Here is a 23,136-nt window from a genome sequence, read left to right on the forward strand (position 1 = left end):
CTTTCAAACAATTCTGGATGCCTACAAATCTTACAGTCTTTACCAGCTCTAGAAAGTTAAAGTTGGAAAACGTTCTCTCCTGTATTTAAAAAACTTGAATTCATCAGCTAGAGACTAGATAAGAGGTGAATAAACTCTAAAATTAGAAGATGGTCAGGAATTATTGGTTATATCTAATTTTGGAAATAATTCTTCAGGGAATAGATTGTTTTGCAATATTTTGTAGATTAAATGCAAAAGAGCTATCTCTGAACCCCAGTGACTTTGGAGTAGCATGCTGTTGCACTTGGGCTAGTTTCCTTTTGGCTAAGATCAAGCGTAGAAAGTCTTCAGGATATCTCAGATTTTGGTGGTTTTTGCATTTTCAAAATGCAGTCTTATGGTCAACATCATTAGTCATTAGAGAAATGCAAATTCGAACCATGACATACCACTGAACACCTACTAGGATGGCTATAATTAAAAAAGGAAAATAAATGTTTGTGAGGATATGGAGATTGAAATCTGTGTGCATTGCTGATAGGAGTGTAAGATGGTGCAGTCACTATGGAAAACAGTTTCCATGGAAGGCAGTTTCTCAAAATCTAAACGTAGAATGACCACGTGACCCAGCCATTCCACTGCTAGGTAAATATCCAAGGGAACTGAAAGCAGGGACTTGAACAGGTACTCGCATGCCAGTTTTCTTTGTGACTGTATTCACAATAGCCAAAAGGTAGAAATGACCCAAGTGTCTATCAACAGACGAATGGATGAATAAAATGTGGCATATAGGTGTGTCTGGGTGGCTCAGTTGGTTTAGTGTCCAGCTCTTGTTTTTGGCTCAGGTCATGATCTCCATGATCTCAGGGTCGTGAGATCGAGCCCTGTGTCAGGCTCTGTGCTCAGCGTGGAGTCTGCCTGTCCCTCTCCCTCTCTCCTCCCCCCACTCGCTCTTGCTCTCTGTCTCTCTGTAAAATAAATAAATAAATAAAATCTTTAAAAAAAAAGTGGCATATACATACAATGAAACATTCAGCCATAAAAAGGAAATTCTGACACATGCTACAACATGGATAATCCTAGAAAACATGATGTTAGGTGAAATAAGCCAGATGCAAAAGGAAGCTATTGTATGCTTCCACTTACATGAAATATCTAGAAGAGGCAAATAAATATAGATAGAAAGTAGATTAGGGGTTACTAGTGCCTGAGAGGAGGGGGGAATGGGAGAATTATCACACTTTATTTATAGTTTTTTAAGTTGGCTCCACTCCCAGTGGTGGGGCTTGAACACACAACCCCGAGATCAAGAGTCACCTGCTCTACTGACTGAGCCAGCCAGGTGCCCCTGTGAATGGGAGAATTATTGCTTAATGATTATAAAATTTCTGTTTGGGCAGATGAAAAAAGTTTTGGACATGGTGGTGATGGTCGCACAACCTTGTAAATGTAATTAATACCACTGGATTGCACACTTTAATATGGTTAAAGTGGCAAACTTTATGTTCTCTGTATTTCACCACGATTAAAAAAATTAGTAATGTAATATACCAAAAAAACATTGAATTGTAGACTTTACATGGATGAATTTTATGGTATGTGAATTGTATCTGAATCAAGATGATAAAAAGCTTTGCAAGCAGGGGAAGAGTACTAGATAAAGAGATGGGCATTCTTATTTAATTTCTGGCACCACCTAACTTCATCTTGTGGGGTAAGCTCCCGACGTGTCTAGTTTCAGAATGGGGTTTGATCTCTAATTTTAGGTACTTTCCTGCCCTTAGACACACTGATTCTGTGAGACTAAGGTGGGTAGTTTGGGTGGGTTAGGTTGGTTCTCTGCTGAAACAAACATTTTTCTCCAATGGTAAAAATGACAGAAATCCTAAATACAGTGCAGGTGGGGCTGTAGATTTTTTTGGAATCCAAGGGCTGCGGAATTGCCATTAATTTGGGAGGGGAGTGAATGGATCATGCTAGAAGAACTTGTGTTTATGTAAAGAAGTTGCTTTTCAAAGAATCCATATTTTCTTAAAAAACATTTTTGAGCATGTATTTCTAACTCTGTACTCATCTTTTTATGGGTGTAGACAGTTTTCAGGATTGAAAAGTCCTGAAGTTTGGAGTATTTTAGAGTTATTCTTTGAACCTTATTGTATGTTAAAACCCTCTGTTTTCTCATAGATACGCAATTGTTTTAATTAAATATGCTGTTTTTTGTAGCTATTGAGTTTGAGCCTGAAATGAAGAGGGTGTTATTCTGTTTTCTCTTACTTTGTCTAGAATGCCGTTCTTCACACGAGCCAGACTCCATCTGTCCTGCAAGATATATTTTAAGTGCCTTTTTTCCCCACGAAACTCTGACCTTGTGCTTGGCATACATTGAACGCAGGTTCAGGAGTCAGTGGGACCTGGTTCTGTTTGTTACTCTTGTCCTTTGAGCAGTGGGTGACACTGAGCAATTCACTCAGCTTTTGTCTCTGGATCTCAGGCTTCTTCTTTGGAAAGTAAAGTTGTTTTCCTCTTGTCACTTCACCCACCTTCACATCTCCTAAAGAGACCATCGAATTGTTGTTTGCTTTTTATAGAGTGAGGTCTGAAAGTCTGTTTCAAATGCAGTTTTTGGCTTTAATAACTTAAATGCAATAAACATATGAAGCTAACATTTGAAGTGTTAGTTATCTAAACTCCACATATACTTAGGTAGTTTTGACAATTTTGACAAAAACACATTTTAAAGTTTTTTTTTTCAGGCCCTCTGAGGATGTCAGATTTTGAAACAAATTTGGAGTTTACACACTCTCATTGAGAGCCGTCTGTCTCCTCTTGTCTCTGTATCTTTGACTACATATTTGCAACATTTGGCAGATTATTACATAAATATTTACATATTTCCATGTGCCATTTTAATTCATGTTGTTTCAATAAATGAATTGCTGGTGTTCAGAGGCCAAGCAAGTGGGTAGCAGACATCAAGAGAGGAGAATGATCTCACTAAGCCTTGGTGGTAGGTTTCTTTGGGCTTGATTAAATACGGTAGCCAGAAAAAGAAGAAGTGGGAGTATGGTCTGAAATGCTTTCATTCCTTCTGAAATAATCTCTTTTGCTAATGAGGAACTGGCTTTCTAGGGTGAGTTGCATTTCATGAGAGGCTTTAATAAAGCCAGTCCAAGTTTTAAATCATCCAACAAGACATTTTGGTTTAAAGTGTAGGGACTTCTCTTCTGAATAACTGCATTCTTTGGAACTCAGGTTATTGCCAGCCAATTGGATACTCTTCAATTGCTTTGAAAGATGTACGGGCGGATAGCGCTTTCTCTCTAACAGTAGTCCGGTTTTAATGGCGGCATGCGTGTTCCTAGGACTTGGGTGTTTCCATAAGGGAAACAAGTCTGATTTCTCTGCCACATTTCCAGTTTAGGATTTAAATTGGGATTTGTTGCTCCATTCTGCTGAAAGAATTTTTGATATGCATTTGAGCTGGTGAAGTGAAAAAAATTGCAAGCCAGTTTCCTGGAAGATTTATCAGGCAGTTTTGTTGATGTTTCTTGCTTCACTTCTCTCACCCATAACAGAACTAAAATTCCAGGCGAGACAGCAGCAAAGGCCCTTGGATCTGTGTGAGCACGTCAGAAGCATTTTAAGAGGAGCAAAATATTTAGAGGAAGAATTTGGAAAATCAGCCTTAAGGGATTTAACACATTTTTCTTCTCCTAATTCAGTCCCGTGTTTGTCCCCCTAATGGAGAAAGGTCATTAATGGATAAGATTTGCTAAGCCCCAAAAGGCTTTCAGAAACTAAAGGGTTTTTCTAAAATCCAAATATAAAGAAAATGCTTGTTTGGAAACTGGAATGAATACATTTAGAGTGTAAATTATACTAACTTATTTATATAAAATAATCCAGTTATATGTAAGATGGTGTTGTCTACACATTTTTATTTTGGAGAAATTAAATGACAGATCGGCCTGATAATGGAGAGCTGAATGACTTTGAGACTTTTGAAGTTCTGTATAAATTTCTAGGAAGGGCAAAATGATTGATTTGAATTCCGACTGGACATTTTTTAGTCGTCTTGCTTATCGCTTTGCCAGCATATTTTCACCTCCCAGAAACAGGACCTGGGCCAGTGTTATTACCTTAATTGTGGTGCAGAGGGCAGTTTTCTACTAGTAAGCGTTCCAAATTTGTTACATTTTAATCTCATAATTGAAAAGCTACAGGCTAATTCCAGTTCTTTTACTGAATTCCTCTCTGGTAGAAATAAGAGGGGTGTGTGTGTGTGTGTGTGTGTGTGTGTGAGATTGTTAGAAAAGGGAAATGTGAACTAACGCCTCATTGAAATATGAACTCTTCCCCCCTTTTTTTAAATTTTATTTTATTATGTTAATCACCATATATTACATCATTAGTTTTTGATGTAGTGTTCCATGATTCATTGTTTGTGTATAACACCCAGTGCTCCATTCAATACGTGCCCTCTTTGATACCCATCACCAGGCTGACCCATCCCCCCACCCCTTCCCCTCCAGAACTCCCCCCACCTTTTTTAACTGTATCAGGAAAATGAATACAGAGGAGTGTTTATAAATTTGGGAGTATTTTTGAAAGGTTTGGATGCTGGACAGTTTATCTCTGCAACCTCATACTTTATTTCATATTGTTTACTTAGACTCATTCAAACTTTGATTTGACCCAAAGATCAAAGACTATTACAGAAACATTCACTTACTAATTTTTATAAACATCTCTGTGTGGCAGGAATCTATTTTTAGAATTTGATTTCCTTCTTTGTGTGATAAGTTGAAAAACCTTAGTTATCATTTGGTAAGGTGCACATACTCATTTCTTTGTCTAGTCTATATCTGGAGAGGAACCTATGGAGTATTAAATATTTTAACATGTTTTTGAAAATAAGGTTAAATGCTCAGGAAAGAGGATAAGGAAAAACCAAAATTTATTAATATTAATCCCTAAGAATATTCCCCATTTTTATGGTGATAAAATCTTCAAATTGTATGAATGTTATGAAATTAGGAAAGTTTAATATTTATAACCTTTATATGTATTTTTGTTCATAGCAATATGGAATAATATGTATGGTAAAATGTACAAAAGTAAATCCTTTCTAAGGTTAATGGGACAAATAATTAGCTTTTCTAAGCGCTCTGAACACTGATATTTAATATTATATTTATTTTGGTGGGGCTGGTATAGTGCTCTCTGCAGGTTGATGTATGTGGCTGACTTCTATTCTGTGTATCATCTCAGCTCTGTCCCTCTTGGGCGTGATTGCAAGGTGGGGACATTCAGAGTGTGTAAGAAAGTCCTCTTGGTTAATAAATGGCTTATATGTGGTATTGATCGATGGTAGAAAGCCTGAAATCAGGTCTGATGCTGACTGCATTGTCCTTCCTGGAAGGCAGGCTACCTCCCTCTCAGTGCAATTAACATCAAGAAGGTTCTTAGACAGCAGTTTTGTTTTTCATCCACTTGCCCCCTTTGTGTCTCTGAGTCAGTCTCCAATTACCTTTATGGATGTGTAAAAGTGCACTCCTTTCTGGAGCTTCAGCTGTCTATTTATTTCAGGAATGACCTTTTAATCACAAACTCTCCTACCAGAAGGGAGTAAGGACCAAAGATATCACAAACTTGGTGAAGTGGTGGGTGAACTGATTCTGCTGTTAGAGATGCATGAGATCTATGTTGAAGGCAGCCCTTTGAAACTAATGCACAGAGAGCAGAGCACACTGGGGCCTCTCTGTTATTATTTTGCTGTTATGATGTGGGAGGCAGCCTGGCAGTGTGGATGGTTCCGGGCAGGCAGCGTATTCATACACACAGACAGAACCGCAGCTTTCTGCACGGTTCCAAATCCTCCTGAGGCAGCTTTGGGAACCAGTTAGAGATTGTTAATGTGCTGTTCTGTAGGTGTTAAGCCAACAGTGACTCTTGTTGGTTGTAATAGAGAACTGGGGAGCAGTTGAAAAGGGTATCATTAGAAATAACAGAGAGGGTACAATGGGTATTTATCTTTCATGTTTACATGTATACTGTAGTAATAATTGTAGCAATAACAGTAACAAAGAGCTCAAAGCCAGCTCTTTGCCAAGTGGTTTCTGCTCATAGTCACTAATCCTCAAAATGCCCTTGCAAGCTGGGTGTTATTTATCTCTCTTTTACAGGTGAGAACCCGAGGTGAGGAGGCATTGTAATGATTTACCCGAGGTCACATACTAAGTGGATTGGGGTGCGGTCTATTTTGTTCTAAAGCCCTTTGTTCTTTTTGATATATCACATGGTTTCCCTGTGCTTAACTAAATCATTCTGCCCATCTTCAAGACGTTCAAGATGCTGTAGTTTTTAAAGTCAATTTTTATTGGCTTGGGCTTGGAACATGAATTTGTAATCAAAACCAAAGTTGATCATTTTTTTTTTTTAAAAACGACTCTGATTTCGCCATTTGTAAAATACTGTATTTATAGATCAAGATCATTAAAACCTTGTCCTATCAGTTTTACTACAAGAAAACAGGTTGTGGAATAACCTTATGCTAGTTTTTGTTCTGGAGGGTGAAGGACTTGTACAGAAAAGGAGGAAGATCATGAGTTTCTTAGTGTTTTTGTGGATAACTTCGATTTTTGTTTTGGACATGATAACGTCTTTATCATGCTGAAATTTTACTTAAACAAAATGCAACAGAAAGTATTATGTGTAATAGTGTGAGAGTGAGGTGCTGATTCTGTCCTACACACAGGATTGAATGGTTGGCAGCAATATGCTGAGGCTCAGGACGGGAGGGCCAGCTCCCTAGGGAAGGTGCCTCAGCTTCCTGTGCAAGCAGACTCCTTCAGCCTTCCTGTTCTTAGCTGTGGATCTTTGTGTCTCAGGAACTACTAGGAGGACTACTATTTTAAACTCTCCATGATGGGGATGATTATATATAGAACCCTTCCCAAAGGTACAGAGTTTCATACATTTCCCTTCTTCCTTTTCCCTCCCACAGATGAACACAATGACGTGCAGAAGAAAACCTTTACCAAATGGATTAACGCTCGATTTTCAAAGGTAATGGAGACTTTCAAACATTTTATGGTCATTCAAATGCCTCTTTCTGATTGACGGAGTTTGTTTGGAAGTGCAATGAAATTTCCCATGACATGTGACCTAATAGAAATCTTCTGAGTATGCAGATACATTTATACTTTTTAAAAAATTCTCTTCTCAAATACATTTAAACGGAAATCCTGATACAAAGAGTTCATGATGTGAACACCTTCATGGTATAAACAGCTTTTTATTTTTACCTGGCATTCTCCAGATATAGGGCAATAGTTTGCTGCTTTTGACTCTGTGAATCCTGGGTACATTTAGGAAAGGAATATATCACTGGGCAAATTTTGTGCTCACTTAGCTAGACAGATGATGATTTCCCTTTGCCTGGTTAAAATCAGATTGTTATGCAGGCAGCCTTTCTACCCCATGCAGAAACGTTTAAGGATTTTCCTGCCTGTGGATGTGGATGTCTGCACTGTGGTTCTTTTTTTGAGCACTTTCTCACTTCTTTCCCCAAGAATATACTCTTTCTCAGCATTTATAACCACTTGGAACATAATCAGTGTTTTGAGCGATATTCCTTTTAGGGGCAGGGCAAACCGACAAAGGAATTGGCAGTGCTATTTTCAAACTTGTTCTTATGTAATTATCCATTGGTTATTGACATTGGAATTTGGTCCTTTAAGTTTGAAGTGGGAGGGAAATTTGCAGGACTCCACACCAGAAAGAGGAGAAATAAAAGTTTCTTGGAGAAACATCATCATAGTCTTTTAAATAGTATGAAAGCTACTTTAATTAAGAGGTTTTTTTTTTTCTTCAGAATTTTCTATTTGAGAAGGTTGCAAGGGTCAAGAAAATAAACATTGGTATTTTCTTTGAGGCAACGTGAGAATGTTTTAGGATTACTTTGTGTAGCAGCACAGTTTAAAAATTGCTTCACATCTCAGTGTTTACAGATGATAATTTGATTGCAGTGTTTTCTTAGGTTTTGCACGTTTTTGTTGAGGGATGTTTTATCTTGCCTCTGAGAATGTAAGGAATGTGAAAACGAACTTTGACAGGGTCAAGAATATAAAAGTGCTTGCATAATTGGTGGTTTTATGTGTAGGATTTATTCCAGAGCAGACATAGGTATTTTGGGGGAAATTTTAATTTGTTTTATTTTAGCGGCACAGGTAACATCTGGGTGCTTTGGATTTGACATGATTCGAAACTTTTGAAATATTCGTCTGCCTGTGACCATACTCTGGGCAGCATTGTTACAGCAACTGAGAGAGTTTGATAGGAGATGTTTTATCCCAGTGGTTTTATGAGTGCTCAGATGTGTAAGATTATCCATCTGGTTGTTATGGAGGATGATACGGTCATTTTTAGGTAGAGCAAGTTAAGCAGACCTACTTTTTAGCAGCTCAATGTAGTCATTAGGGAAGGATTACCTTAGAACTGATTTTAAAGATCATTTGAAAGCATCATAGTCTTGTAGCCCTACGTTTGGGGGACATTTGAAACTGGGTGAATGACTTTTACCCCTATTTACGAGAATGGAGAAAACTAGTGCAATAGGGCATGGAAAGGTGGAGAGTAGGCGAATAGAGGTGATAACTGAGAAAGAATAATTGAAAATGAAATTGAAAACTTTATCAGTGTTGCCATGAATTTGGCTCAGGTGAGATAGTAGCTTGATGGTATATGACAGATGGTTGAGCTGGAGCGTCACCGTCACCCAGTAGGTGTGCTTCATCTCCAGGTCCAGAGCTGTTACTGATGGATGCAAGGCTGGCACCCTTTGCTGAGCTTTAAAAACATCCTCACTGCAGCTACTGTCCCTTAACTTCTCCATTGGATGGTCCTTAGTGTCTACTGGATCGTTTGGGTCATGTACCTGAATTCTCTAAAGAAATAGCTCAGTATCGGGGCACTGGGTGGCTCAGTCAGTTAAGTGTCTGACTCTTGGTTTCAGCTCAGGGCATGATCTCAGGGTTGTGACATGGAGCCCCACGTTGGGCTTCACGCTCAGCGGGGAGTCTGCTTGGGATTCTCTCCCTTTTCCTCTGCCCCCTCCCCTCATGCTCATTCTTTCTCTCTCTCAAGTAAGTAAATAAATAAATAGCTCAGTATTTATCGCTGATGGTTAACATCTTTAAAAAGACCTCATATAACACAAAGTCCAGTACTACCGGGATAGTTTACTTAACGAACTTGATATTTAAATTTGTACATTTTATAATGTATATATTATTCTGTAATATTCAGTGAGGGTTTTAAGTCCCATGTGAATTATTTGCCCCATGTAAATTATTTTGTAAATTATTACGAAGACAGTGAAAAGACCAGGTAATATTATTCATTTTTAACATTTTTAATATTTTAACAGTTCCAGTTATGTAAACTGACATGGAACTAAAAGCTTATTTTGTTTGGAGAAAAAGTATCAGACGTAGAGCTGACCCTGGAAACATTTCCTTTCAGATGACTTTGAGTCAGAAATCAAAGTAGAGGGAAAATTTTGATGGTTCTAGAACAAACTTATCAAAGAAATTATGAATATTTGGATATAAAGAGATGGAGAGTTCATGGCAGTGACATTGCTTCATCCACATTTTTTCGTTCCTCTGGCTGTCTGAAATCCATAAATCAGATTGCTTCCACACTGCTGGTCAGGAAAGAGAATAACATTTCTACGCTGGGAGATTTCCATAGACTCCCATACAGCTTAATTCCACTCTGCTGGGAAAAGGTAGTTTTTGGGCTTGGTGTCACTAGGTAATCCAGAGGCTAGCACAAGAAAAAAAAATCCTGGTGAAAAGAATGAATTTGATTTCATTTATTTTTTTATCCATGTCTTTTGGTATATTGTGGTAGAGTTTAAAATAGAATTATTGATTGAGTCTGCTGCTTCCCTGCAGCGTGGGTCCCTCCCTAGGGCAGTTGGGCCCTTGTCCTGAAAAATGCAAATAGATAACTGATGGGTGGTATCTTCCACCGTTTAGAAATTTATTTTGAATTCCATCCCTGGACATTTTCTTTGTGGTCCCCTCCCCAGCCCATTGTTTTTTTTTGTTTGTTTGTTTGTTTAACGGTGTTTCCTTTTTTTATTTTTAATTTAATTTTATTTTTTATTTATTAGAGAGAGAGAGAGCATGAGAGGGAGGAGGGTCAGAGGGAGAAGCGGACTCCCTGCCTAGCAGGGAGCCGGATGTGGGACTCGATCCCGGGACTCCAGGATCATGACCTGAGCTGAAGGCAGTTGCTTAACCAACTGAGCCACCCAAGCGCCCCCTCCCCCGCCCATTGTAATCAAACACCAAATCTTATTGATTCCACTACCTATATATATTCAAAATATCTACTTTTCCCCCTCTTTTCTGACACCTCCTTTTGCCAAGTCACTATCATCTGAGTTAGGAAGAATGTGAAAGACTTTAAGATAGGCAAAAAGATTAGTGAGAGTCCCGTCAGTTCAGACATCTGCATTACTGGCCTTCCTTTACCTGTGAGCTACTCTACAACTCTGAGAGTTGTAGAAAACAGATAATAATGCAAATGATTCTTATCCATAAAAATGCAAAGTAGGTGGAATGCAGTTGATTATTATCCCTTGGATAGACCTATTTTTGCATCCATTGTAAATTTGTTTCTGCTTTCCTTTATTGTATATAAACATGTGGTCTTTTGAATTCTCCTTTGAACTGGTCATAACACCTTACTGGTTCTCTTGTCAATTAATGAGTTAAAGTCTTTGACACGTGTTGATATTACATGTGTATGAGTCATGATTTTACTGTTTTTGGGAAAATTATCCCTGAACATGTGGACCACTGTAATAATCTACCAACTGGTTCTGCCATGCCATGCTTTGCCTATCCAGTTCCTTTCTTCTGCTTTCTACAGAATAGCGGGAGTGGTCTTACAGTCTCAATACCCTTTTCTCTTCAGTTAAATCTTTCAGTGGCTGCCCACTGTTTTACTTGGCTTTTAAGGCCCTCAATTGTTGCCCTCTCCAGTCTACTTCTGATTACATTTTACTTTACTCTCCTTCCCTCTTGATGCTCTAGCTATTATGATGAGCCGTCTCATGGCTTCTACCCTTCTACATCTTTTCCTGGCCAACCCCTTCTCCTATTTCTTTCCTGAGCTGAAATGTCATTTCAAGGATACATTTTCTGAGCTCCTAGACGAGGGCAGATATGCTCTCTACTCGTAAAGCTTTATCCACTGATGCACTGATCAGAATTGTACTTTAAATAGTTGTATCTGAAAATATTTGTCTCTCCTCTCCTAATCAGTGGATGCTCCATGGTGCAAGGATTGTTTATTTTGGTCACTGGCACCACTTCTGGCATTTAGGAGGCCCCCAGTGAGCCTTGATAGGCTTGATAGATTAGTCAATGACAGTGACAGAAACATATTTAAATGCCCGATACTTTATATCCGTAAACCAGTTGGTAGTGGTTATATTGGAAAGAGGTAGGAGGGAGTATAGAATTGAGTGCAAAGTGGCATAAATGGTGTTATTTCATGGATATGAATACATTTTGCCGCATTTACTCACAAAAATCGACAAACAAATCCAGCTGTGCAGTTTCCCTAATTACCTGTTTTTTTGAAGTTGCACTGGAAAGATTGTTATATCACCATTTGGGTTTAATACCTAAGATTCGCATGCTTGCTGCATAGGATTCTTCAAATAGAATCCTGCTACTAAATTTGGGTGATGAAAAGTGAGTTTTAAAAGTTAAAATCGGCTCAATTCATTCCTTGATAAGGGATTTGGTAAAGAGCTTGAGAATATTGAATAATATGGATCTAAAACCATCTTTTTGATTTTTCACTTTATAAAGAAATATGATAGCTAAGGCAGCATTCACTATAAATACATATTCTTCTTGCTGCAAATCCATGTTAATATGTTACAGAGATATGCTTTAGAGTTTGGGAATCCTGAGAAGTCATCCAGTGTAGAACAGCTTATGGTTGTTGGATTTTAAAAAGTTACGAAGAGCTCAGAAGAAAATGATTCTCTAAAGGAGCTAAGAGTTAGGAAATTTAACACTTATTCCTGGATGTGCTGCTCATTTATTTATGACCTTAGGCAAATTATTAGCCAATTTTTTCCAGGTCACTTGGTTTTTATTCCTTTAGCTATAAAACACACTTGATCGTAATTACTTGCCTTATATTGCTAAGAAATATTGAGGCATTATTATGAAAGATTATAGGAGATTATAATTACTTAGGAACGCTAAATTAGGACCCTCTCAGGTAACCCTAACTTGTGGTACCCCGGTCTGTGCTACACATATATTTTAAAACAGAAATGAAAAAAAAAAAAAAGCATTGGCTCATTAAACCTACTTTATTCCATTGTCTGGTGGGTAAAGCTTGAGTGTTTTGTTCCTCTCATCCTTAAGAGCCTCTGGTTTGTTAGTAGGCTGGTCTCCCGAGGGAGGCAGTGATGGCCTCATTGCTCCACTGTTGGGAACTTTCTTCTGACTCCCAGCCTGCATTTTGTTTGGCTGATTTTCAGAGCTGCTCATCTGGCAGAGCTGAGACATACAAATTGCAGAAGCTCTTTTATCAGTTTGGTGAGGTGATTCTCAAAAGAGGTTTAACAAATAAAGGTTAGACAGAGAATGTGCAGACTTCAAAATGCTGAACTTTAGTTTGTGCAGATTTCTGCATTTTCCTTTTTGAAGACAAAGATGAGCCAAGTTTTCATATAAGTCACTAAATTCCAAACTTGAAGTTTAAATTGATGGAGCATAAAAGGAAAATCTGTGAAGCATTTTTTTAAAAAGTAGATTTCAATGTGGAGAGCTATTCAAATGGGTTCCTTTTGGAGGCAGTGGGACATTGCTTTTAGTGTCCCATTGTTTTGTCCTCTTCTCATGTTGGAAGTTGATGGTCACAAAAATGAGAGTGGGAAAAGATGTGTAGGAAGCTTGGTAGAAGATGGGCCCAAGAGCCCTGTGCTCACTGATTCTTTGTAGCAATCTTGCTGGCTTTCCTTGCAAGGTGTTTAAGGACCTCCTTAGGCATTTTGTTGCACTCATTTTGCTGTCACTCTTCTCAGTCAAAAGCAATGTTGCTTTCATGCTTTCCCTGTGGGGTGGAATCATAAAGTTGATATTGGCCGTCATAGGTCTTCATTCCATTGGTGAAGCTGTAAGTTTATAGTTGTGATGAACCTCATTTTATCAGCTTGCTTAATCTTGACTAGAGATACTATTCTTTGTTTTAACCTATTATTTATTGTACGCAGTAATACACTCACAAAAAGAAGAAATCCAAAGCAAATATTCTGCTTCTACTACTTTTCTTCTACTACCAAGAGAAAAAGCATAACATTTTTGTTATAAAAAACTTAAAACATATATTTATATATAAACATAATTAACCAAAATGGCATTGTTCATGGTGCTCACTGATACACTTGCTGACTTCTAAGAAAATGAAGAATTACAAGAGCCAAAAGGATTCTGAGATTGGATATTCATAAATGAAAGATTCTGGCTTTAAAAATGTTAAAAGAAATATTAAGTTATATTGCTTATTTCTTTTTGGAGTTTTAAAATAACCAACCCCTTGCCAAAAACGATCAAAAACGGAAAACAATAAAAAAAAAAGAGAGAGATGCTAAAGCTTACAATATGTTATCAGCATCTGGGGACATCAGATTAATCTCAGATGAATCTGAGAAGAATGCAAATACGTTATGGCATATATGCTATATAGTATATGTGTTTATGCGGTCTACATGTGTGCACTCACACACACAGTAAACAGTGGAGATAGTAACTGAATTGCATTGGTTGCCTCAAATCCTGTTTTGAAAATAGAGCATAAATAACAGAATAGCTGAACAGTGTCAAAGGGCTCATATGTTATTTGTTTGTAAGATACCTTATCAGATATGTTAGTTGTGAAAGCATTTAAAAATTAAAAATTATACCCAGTTGTAACTTGATTATTTATAATGAGATTAGGTAAATCATAGGACAGAGTCTGCCTGTGTACTGTATCTGTTACTTGGTACAAATTTGGCAGAACGATACTAGCTCATGAGTCCCTCGTAATGTGCTCAGCATGCTGTGTTGGTTTTGTTTACATCTAGGTTCGAGGGCCTTGAAGGCAAGGCCTGCATTTGTCAGCTGCGGGGGGTCCGTGTCAGCCTAGCAACTCCAGAAAGAAGGCACTGATCAGTCTTCCAAATGGAAAATCCAAGTCCTAATTTTTCTCTGGTTGGTTGGTTGTTGCTATAAAGAATTAGCACTCGGCTCTTTTAAGAACTCCAAACTAGACTTCCTAAATTTTACTTTCTTATTCAATCTTCTGCAGATTTTTTTTTTTTTTTCTATTACCACTACTACTGTTGCTGAAAAACTTGGCCTCTATGATGGAAATAACTGTGATTTGGGAGTATCAAAGAAGGAGAATAAGACAGTGTCAGATGAGAGGCAGGGTGGGGACCTGATCACAGAGGATCTTTTACTTGGAGTTTAGATTGTCTTTGCCTATAATGGGAGTCCTTTGCCTATAATTAGAGTTATTCTGGCTCTTAGGCAGAAGCAAAGGGATCAATTAGCCCGGTCCTGGAGGCATGATGAACTGGAGTGGGAGCCATGATGACAAGGAGAGGTGGTTACCTTTGGAATGTGTTTGGAGGTAGAAATGGGAGGTGGGGGGTGAGTGGGAAAAAAAGGATCTGAAATGACCGACTTCTTTGTGTTTTGTCTGAGCCAGTAATGACTGCTGGTGTTCCGTATTGAATCATGTTCTTTAGTCGTTAGATGGTGTGGTATCTGTGTGTATGTGTCCTTTCCACAGAATTTATCAGTTCCTCAGAGGACTCACTGTTGACTAAACGTAAATTTCACCTGCAGTTATGCCCTGTGCAGAGATTGCTAATCAGTTGCCTGATGATCTGCTATGCCTGTGGACACAATTTGTTTATCTGCACGATGTTTTCAGGAAACTACAAATATCTGGAGATTACACAGATAAATTCAAATTTCCAGGTTCTTTTGCAAAACCAGTAGTCCTGCCCCAGTGACCTGGGATTCCTACATGGCTGTCAGTGGGCGGGAAATGAGTACTGTCGCCCGCAGCCTTTGGGCTGATTTCTCCGGGGGTGACGGAGCCCATCGTGTTGGCTTCATGCGGTTGTACTGTCACATGTCCCCACCAGTCTTTGCAGCTGCTGCCCTCCTGTAGACTCTGGCATCTCCTCATGCATTGTGATGACAGTTTGCTTGTATCCTTTGACACTTTTAAATCCAGAAGCTTCCGTGTCCCAGCTGCTCGTTTTATACTGGTCCCTCTTGTCACAATTGTGGGGTTAAAGCTGGTGTCAGGAGAGTGCACAGAAGTACGGGGGGGGAAGGGTTGGAGGAGGGGGCCGCCAGAGCTGGTCACCTGCAGCAACTGTCATCTGGTGGACTCATATCATGTTGCCTTTTGAGTTGTTTAAGGTTAAGTGTGACCCACGGCTTATCTACGTTCCAAGTTCAAGACTGGTCATTTGTATTATTTTGTGTTTATTGGAAAACCATGAGAACCCTCTCTTGTGAATGAGGAGGGTAGCCTGAAGTTGGCATTTCTGCAGGGCCAAGCACAAAGGGGGTATTCACCATATATTTGTCTGATTGAATTATTAAACTGTATTTTCTCTGTCAGAGAAGGCTCTGCAAATATGTCTTTGCAAAGAATTAAACATCTAAATAAGAGGTTGACTGTCAGGATGAATCAGTTTTTAATTGTATTCAGTGATGACTTCTGACATTTCCAAACAGTTTCCCAGGGTGGACCCCATGTTGAGAGCCTGTGATATGAAAGCACAGATAATGTGTTACAGCTGTGTGCTCGGGAAAAAATCGTCTTCATTTTGAGTTCATTTCAATGTGATATATATTTTGTTGCTTTCTTTGGGAAATCATTAAATAGAACTCCCTGTATTCTGCCCTCTCCCATTAAGTATTTCCTTGCTTATATGTCACAGTCCTGTCCCCTTGTAATTTGAGTGGAAACTTAGCACAGACTTTGAGAACACTGATTTAGAACCAGATTCTATAGTATTAGATCCTGGTTCTGCCTCTCACTTGTCGTATCACCCCTGTCTCGTTTCCCTACTTTAAAAAATTATTATTATCAGGAAATAACTAATACATCTAAATCTCTATAAATCTCTTAGAACATTTCTGAGTGGTTGCTATTACTCTAAGAACATTTCATGTTTCCACTGCCTGTTTTTGTATGGCCTGCAAGCCAGGAATGGTTTTGACATTTTTAGGTGGTTGCAAAAAAAAAAAAAAAACAGAAGAATATTTCATGACACATGGATATTATATGAGATTCAAATTTCAGAGTCCACAAATAACGTTTTATTGGAACATAGTCATCATTACGATTGGCTCATTTGTTTCTGTATTGTCTGGGCTGCTTTCGTATTACAGTAGGATTGAGTACCTTGGGTAGAGACCACCTGGCCAGCAGTGCCTAAAGTAGGTACTCTCTGGATCTTTCCAACAGAAATTTTCTGACCTCTGCTTGTAGGGCACAGAGCACTGAATCACCATATGTACAGGTGTGTTACTCTCTTGGGTGGTAAGTGGAACTTGCCCTTTGGCATAGTCTGGTCTTTTCTATCTGTATATGGGACATTCCTAAGTTGTATTTGTCAGGAATACGTACTTTTGTAGTGACTGGCCATGTGTGTGGTGAGTGTGGGTGTGTGTTCCCTGTGTAAGCTTTGAACGACAGTTTTGGATTTGTATGAGCCCAGGTACTTTCCTTTACTTTGTCCACTGAGGAGATTCACAGGCTGTATTTCCCCCTTTGACCATCCTGCAGGTGTAATCCTTGCGAGGAGTCTCAATGGGAATATATACTGATAACACCGTCACTGGCGTGGGGTGGGAGATTGTTGGAGAAAGGGGCACAGCACAAAACATGTTTTTTCCTGATTGCCATCAATATTCATCTGAGATTTGGAGACAGAATAAAGAAATTGTGTTGCTGTTACTGTAGGGTTTTGTTTGTTTTACGTTTTTAAAGAAAAGAAGGGCATTGGTTATACCGTATGAATGACTTCTAGAAAGACAGGACTGTGTCTGGGTCATGTTTGTTTCAACAGAATGCTCCACAGGGAGCTTTTCTCAAGGTTTGTTGCTCAGTATACCAATGAACTAGACAAGTGAGAGAGGAAAAGAGTGTCTCATCTAGAAAAACATGCTACTCCTAATGTCTCCTACTTTGCCATGGACCAGCAGTGGAGCTTAGGGAAGAATCTAGTGAGTTTGCTGTTGAATTATGGCTTGTCTCATGGTGCAGACCTACAGCACAGTGCTCTAGTCTTATCATGTTCATGGCTTTGGAAGGGGATGTATCCCTACCGGTCATCCTATTAGTGAATTTGGGACTGAGAAGATATTTATCTATGAATTGACACTAACATGTACTCAGGTTCAGAATCTGCTTTTACATTCTTGCCTGGGATGAAGAAGTGCTTCTTTGTTTTATTCGTTCTTCCAGATATTGTTGAAATTTTATGGCACTTTTATGACAGTGGAAACACTGAAGTTATGCTCCTACTATGAATGATAGTATCAATGATTTATTGAACATCTGTCATCTTTTTTAACAGATGAGCAAATAGATATGGAAGGGCCAAGTAACTTGCCAAGAGTTATATGGCCAGTGAAAGGCTTTTTTGTTAGTGAAATCACTGATGGGCATTCATAATTGTCATATGGGCTAATATTTATATTTACCTTATTTTATATTGTGCTGGTTTATGTTATTTTATTTATTTTTGAAAATGGATAGTGGATTTGAGAGACATTATTAGCTGTACTTGTTATCAGTAATTTTTTAATTAAATAATTAATTTTTTATACTTTATTTTTTATTAATATATAATGTATTATTTGTTTCAGGGGTATAGGTCTATGATTCATCAGTCTTACACAATTCACAGCGCTCACTATAGCACATACCCTCACCAATGTCCATCACCCAGCCACCCCTCCTTCCCACCCCCCCACCACTCCAGCAACCCTCAGTTTGTTTCCTGAGATTAAGAGTCTCTTATGGTTTGTCTCCCTCTCTGGTTTCGTCTTGTTTCATTTTTCCCTCCCTTCCCCTAGGATCCTCTGCCTTGTTTTTCAAATTCCACATACCAGTGAGCCACTCTGGAAAACAGTATGGAGGTTCCTCAAAAAGTTGAAAATAGAGCTACTCTATGACCCAGCAATTGCACTACTGGGTATTTACCCCAAAGATACAAATGTAGGGATCCGAAGGGGTACATGCACCCCAATGTTTATAGCAGCGATGTCCACAATAGCCAAACTGTGGAAAGAGCTCAGATGTCCATCAACAGATGAATGATAAAGATATAGTATGTGTGTGTGTGTGTACACACACACACACACCACCACCACAATGGAATATTATGCAGCCATCAAAAATGAAATCTTGCCATTTGCAGTGATGTGGATGGAACTAGAGGGTATTATGCTAAGCGAAATAAGTCATTCAGAGAAAGACAATTATCATATGTTATCAGTAATTTTAAAGATCCTTTCTATGTCTAGGTATCCCTCTTTGTTATTTATTTATTTAATTTATTGTTTAAAAAAGATTTTATTTGAGAGAGAGAGTGAGAGAGAACGAGAGCACGAGGGGGTTGGGGGTTAGGGTCAGAGGGAGAGGGAGGAGCAGACTCTCCCGCTGAGCAGGGAGCCTAGTGCAGGGCTCCATCCCAGGACCCTTGGATCATGACCTGAGCTGAAGGCAGATGCTTAACCCACTGGGCCACCCAGGTGTCCCTCGATATCCCATGAGCTTTACCTATGAGCTTTACCTATATTCCTGTCCCATGAGCTTTACCTATATTCCTGTCCCTTCATGCTCAGAGCAGAGTTACTCGTCTTTCCCTGAAAAGGAATCTGGTTATTTGGTGGCTAGTTCTCTGAAGTGTACTTTGGTGGGCTTAGAGAGGAGGAAGGTTAGAGGTAGCAGATGATGAGGGCCACTCTTCCCTTTGCTTTTACAGGTGACTGGTAGGAAGTCTTTAACATGCAAGGAGCTCCCCCTTGCTGTGCCTCCCGGAGTATCCCCTCTGGACCCTTTGGCCACATCTCCCACATCATGCAAATCAGTTTGTTATTGTGATTGATGGAGATACTCCATGTGTCCCTGACACCAGCACTGCTCACCAGAATGGCAGCTGGGACAAGAAAAGCTGCTTTGTTTCAGACACAAATAAGTCATAGATTATTATTATTATTATTATTATTATTATTATTATTATTATTTACTGATTCTGTGGTGAAAACTTTACCATATTTCCCCTCATTTGGAGTATGTGAACTATCCAAAAGCCATGCTAGTCTTCATTAGTTGACAATACTTTACATTTAATTAAAAATGTAAATATCAGGAGAGGAGGAAAAATGGAAAATGCTGAGTTTTAGGAAACTTCAGAATGGCTTCCTTCCCCCTCCATTTCAAGCTCAGAGTAAAATTGTGCTTCATATGACTTTATGTATGATTTCTTTAAAGATTTATCTATTTATTTTGAGAGAGAGAGAGTTCACGCACATGTGTGTGAGCTTGTGGGGGGTGGTGGGCAGAGGGAGAGTGAGAGAATTTTCTCTCAAGCAGACTCCCCTGAGCGCAGAGCCTGATGGCAGGCTCCATCTCATGATCTCATGACCCTGAGATCATGACCTGAGCCAAGAGTCGAACACAACCAACTGAGCCCCCCAGGTGCCCCTGTTTATGTTTTTTAAAGCAAAAAGTGAAAAAGATAAAATAGTTATCAATTATAAAATATCTTTATTATTGACAGAACTAGGGCTGTTAATCTCTGTGGAGATTTCAGATTAAAGGGGAATAATTTGATACAACATAATGATGTCACACTTATTACATTGTGCTTTATAGTTGTCTAGACATTTTCACATAATATTATTTGTTGGATTTTTAGCCTGTGATGCAGAGGAAGGGTTAAGAGGTTGATTTAAGTTTACCAGTTTGTTAATGGTCAAACTGGAATTAAAACTGAGGCTTCCTGATTTTCTGTGTAGTAATCTTCCTATTGCATACAGCCATCAGATCATACAGGATCTGCCTGTCGATGGGTGGGATTTTCTGGTGTCAGACACAAGGGTATGGTTGGTTGGTGGAAGTTGGAGCTATTTATCAATTAGGGATGCAAGTTTAGGAATTCTATAAGCTTTGCCATTCGAAATACTGGATTGGTACCTTACTTAGACACAGAGCCCAAGTGTCATAATTGTTTAGAAATTATAGCTAGAAGTATAGGTGCACACCAGAGAGCTGAAACTGTGGACAAAATGACCTGTTCCTGTATTTTTCAGCGCATCTCTTTATCATTCCTTCTCAGGGATATATACCATAGGCAAGGCATATGGACATTACCCGTAGCTTTATTTACTCCCTTTGTAAGAAATAATGCAATTTATATAAGAAATAATGCAGTTTATATTGTTCAGCTTAAAGCATTTGTTATGGATTTCAGAGTTCTCTGTAATTATGTTTCTTTCCATACAAGGCAAAGCTGAATAGTCTGCTGCCCATCCAGACTTTTAATTGGAAAAAAAATGAAACCACTCATTTATTTGCCACATATGTATGGAATTTCTGCTGCTAAAGAAACTGATAATTTACTTTTTCTTTCATAGAGTGGAAAACCACCCATCAATGATATGTTCACAGACCTCAAAGATGGAAGGAAGCTCCTGGATCTTCTGGAAGGCCTCACAGGAACATCACTGGTGAGAGGAGTCATCTTTGAGAACCAGACTAACAGAGTGTCTCTCATCATTATTGACTTGAAGACCCTCTGGGGGTACTTACAATGTCAAGGCCCAAATAGGAACATTAAAAAAAAAAAAAGTGTTTCAATGAATCTTTGATACAGCATTATTGAGGCTTTGTTGAGGGTTCTATTTTTATCAGAGATAAGATTGTATATTATATTTATTACTCTCAGGGAGCCCAGGAGAGAATTACAAAAGAAGAATGGCTATGGAAAGAGGGCATAATGTTTTGAATAGTAGAAAACACATTTTTGGGGGGCACCTGGGTGGCTCAGTCGTTAAGCATCTGCCTTCGGCTCAGGTCATGGTCCCAGGGTCCTGGGACCGAGCCCCGCATCGGGCTCCCTGCTTGGCAGGAAGCCTGCTTCTCCCTCTCCCACTCCCCCTGCTTGTGTTCCCTCTCTTGCTGTCTCTCTCTGTCAAATAAATAAAATCTTTAGAAAAAAAAAAGAAAACACATTTTTTGTTTTTTAGAAGATGTTAGTTGTAGAAAACACATTTAAATGTTATTTAATAAATATCTTAAAGAGTTGTTAAAAGCGATGGCATTTAATTTTACTCAGTTTTTCAGTATTATCTTTGTTTCTTCATCAAACCCAACTCTATTACTTTACGTGTTATACTCACACAGAAATAACTCTGCTAATGAAGAGGATGCATTTTGTGGGTACAAACTTTAACACTAGAGGTAGAATTACTATAAAAGGTATAGGGAAATGCGCTCCTGAAGATGAATTCCTTTCTTGCCAAAATGTGAGGTGTTGTACTCTGCCTTTTGCCTTCCAGATGGTGGGTAAGGTACCTATTGGAGAGGCTGATCCCTCTCTCAGATTAAGACTCCCTGGTCAGTGAGGCAGAAAGAAGCCTCCCAGATCACCTTGCCCCAGATGGCTATTCCTGCCTTCCCAGTGGGCCCTTGTAATGCTACCTGGAACCTGGGATACTGCCTCTGAATCCTCCCAGCTCTGTGCACACTGGTGCAGTATGAAGGTGACATGACTTCTCAGTCTTCCTGTGTTCAGCCCCGTTTAGATAAAAGAAACTTTGTCCCGGAAGCATTGGTTACCAAACAGACCTGCACATTGGAATCACCAGGGAAATTTTTTAGAAATTCGAAACCCCTGCTACACCCCAGAATCATTAAGTCATAATCTGTGGGGGTAGGATCAGACAGGCTTTGTATTTTTTGAATGCTAGTATTCAGGCAAATAAGGGACCTACTATCTCAAGATGTTCATGGGGTAATTTGCATTCTGTCACCACTAGCTTCCGTGGTGGCCTGAGAAGCCAGCCCGAGCTCCTGGCAGAGAGAGGTTCTGCATGCTGAGCTTCTCTGTGTACCTCAATATCATTGGCAATGTGGAGAGTCTGTCTCATTCAATGTCATGTTTTGTTTTCTAGCCAAAGGAACGTGGCTCCACAAGGGTCCATGCTTTAAATAATGTCAACAGAGTGCTGCAGGTTTTACATCAGAACAATGTAAGTTTGCAGTGTGACTTTTGGGGTTTTTTGGTGCCATCAGGATTATTTATTGTCAGACCAGCCACCTGCTCTGTGCGTTGTCATCAGCTGATTTTTGGAAACATTTTTCTCATAACAAGTATTGAACCTTTTCTGTGAGTGAGGGAATAGTCATGCTTTTTCTGATTACTTTATTGATCTATTGTATAAATAATACATTTTTGAGATTTAGGTATAGCTGATTCTGAAATTTCTTATCATTCACATATATTGCTGTCCAAAGGTGCTAAAACAAAAGTCTTGGCTTCTGTGGCAAAATTGTCATAAGAGAGTTTTTTTGTTTGTTTTTGTTTTTTTCTTAATAGGTGGATTTAGTGAATATAGGAGGAACTGACATTGTAGATGGAAATCACAAACTGACTTTGGGATTACTTTGGAGCATCATTTTGCACTGGCAGGTGGGGAAATTTTCAATCACTTCTTAATAGAAATTGAAAATGTATCATTTGTGTGTTAGTTTCTTAGGGCTGCCATCACAAGTACCACAACCTGTGTGGCTTCAACAAGAGAAATCTATTTTCTCAGAGTTCTGGAGGCTAGAAATCTGAGATCAATGTGTTAGCAAGGTTGGTTTCTTTTGAGGCCTCTCTGCTTGGCTTGTGGATCACGGCCTTCTTCCTGTATCCTCATGGTATTCCCTCTGTGTGTGTGTCTTTGTCCTGATCTCCTCTTCTAGTCTTAATGGGTTAGGGCCCACCCATATGATCTCATTTTACCTTCATTAGAGATC

General features: G+C 39.0%; 1 protein-coding gene across 15 annotated transcripts in view; it reads left to right on the forward strand.

Annotated features, from left to right (window-relative positions):
- UTRN (utrophin) overlaps nt 1-23,136 on the forward strand; it is a 498,468-nt gene that overhangs the window by 94,732 nt on the left and 380,600 nt on the right. For all 15 annotated transcript variants that reach the window (XM_025866206.2, XM_025866193.2, XM_025866194.2 and 12 more), the window contains 4 exons: nt 6,989-7,050; nt 20,748-20,840; nt 22,287-22,364; nt 22,712-22,804. In XM_025866206.2, coding sequence (XP_025721991.1) covers nt 6,989-7,050; nt 20,748-20,840; nt 22,287-22,364; nt 22,712-22,804 — 326 coding nt within the window. The remainder of the gene's footprint in view (nt 1-6,988; nt 7,051-20,747; nt 20,841-22,286; nt 22,365-22,711; nt 22,805-23,136) is intronic.

This window comes from Callorhinus ursinus, unplaced genomic scaffold (assembly GCF_003265705.2).
Source record: "Callorhinus ursinus isolate GAN/ISIS: 27379988/994484 unplaced genomic scaffold, GSC_fseal_2.0 scaffold6, whole genome shotgun sequence".
Classification (NCBI taxonomy): domain Eukaryota; kingdom Metazoa; phylum Chordata; class Mammalia; order Carnivora; family Otariidae; genus Callorhinus; species Callorhinus ursinus.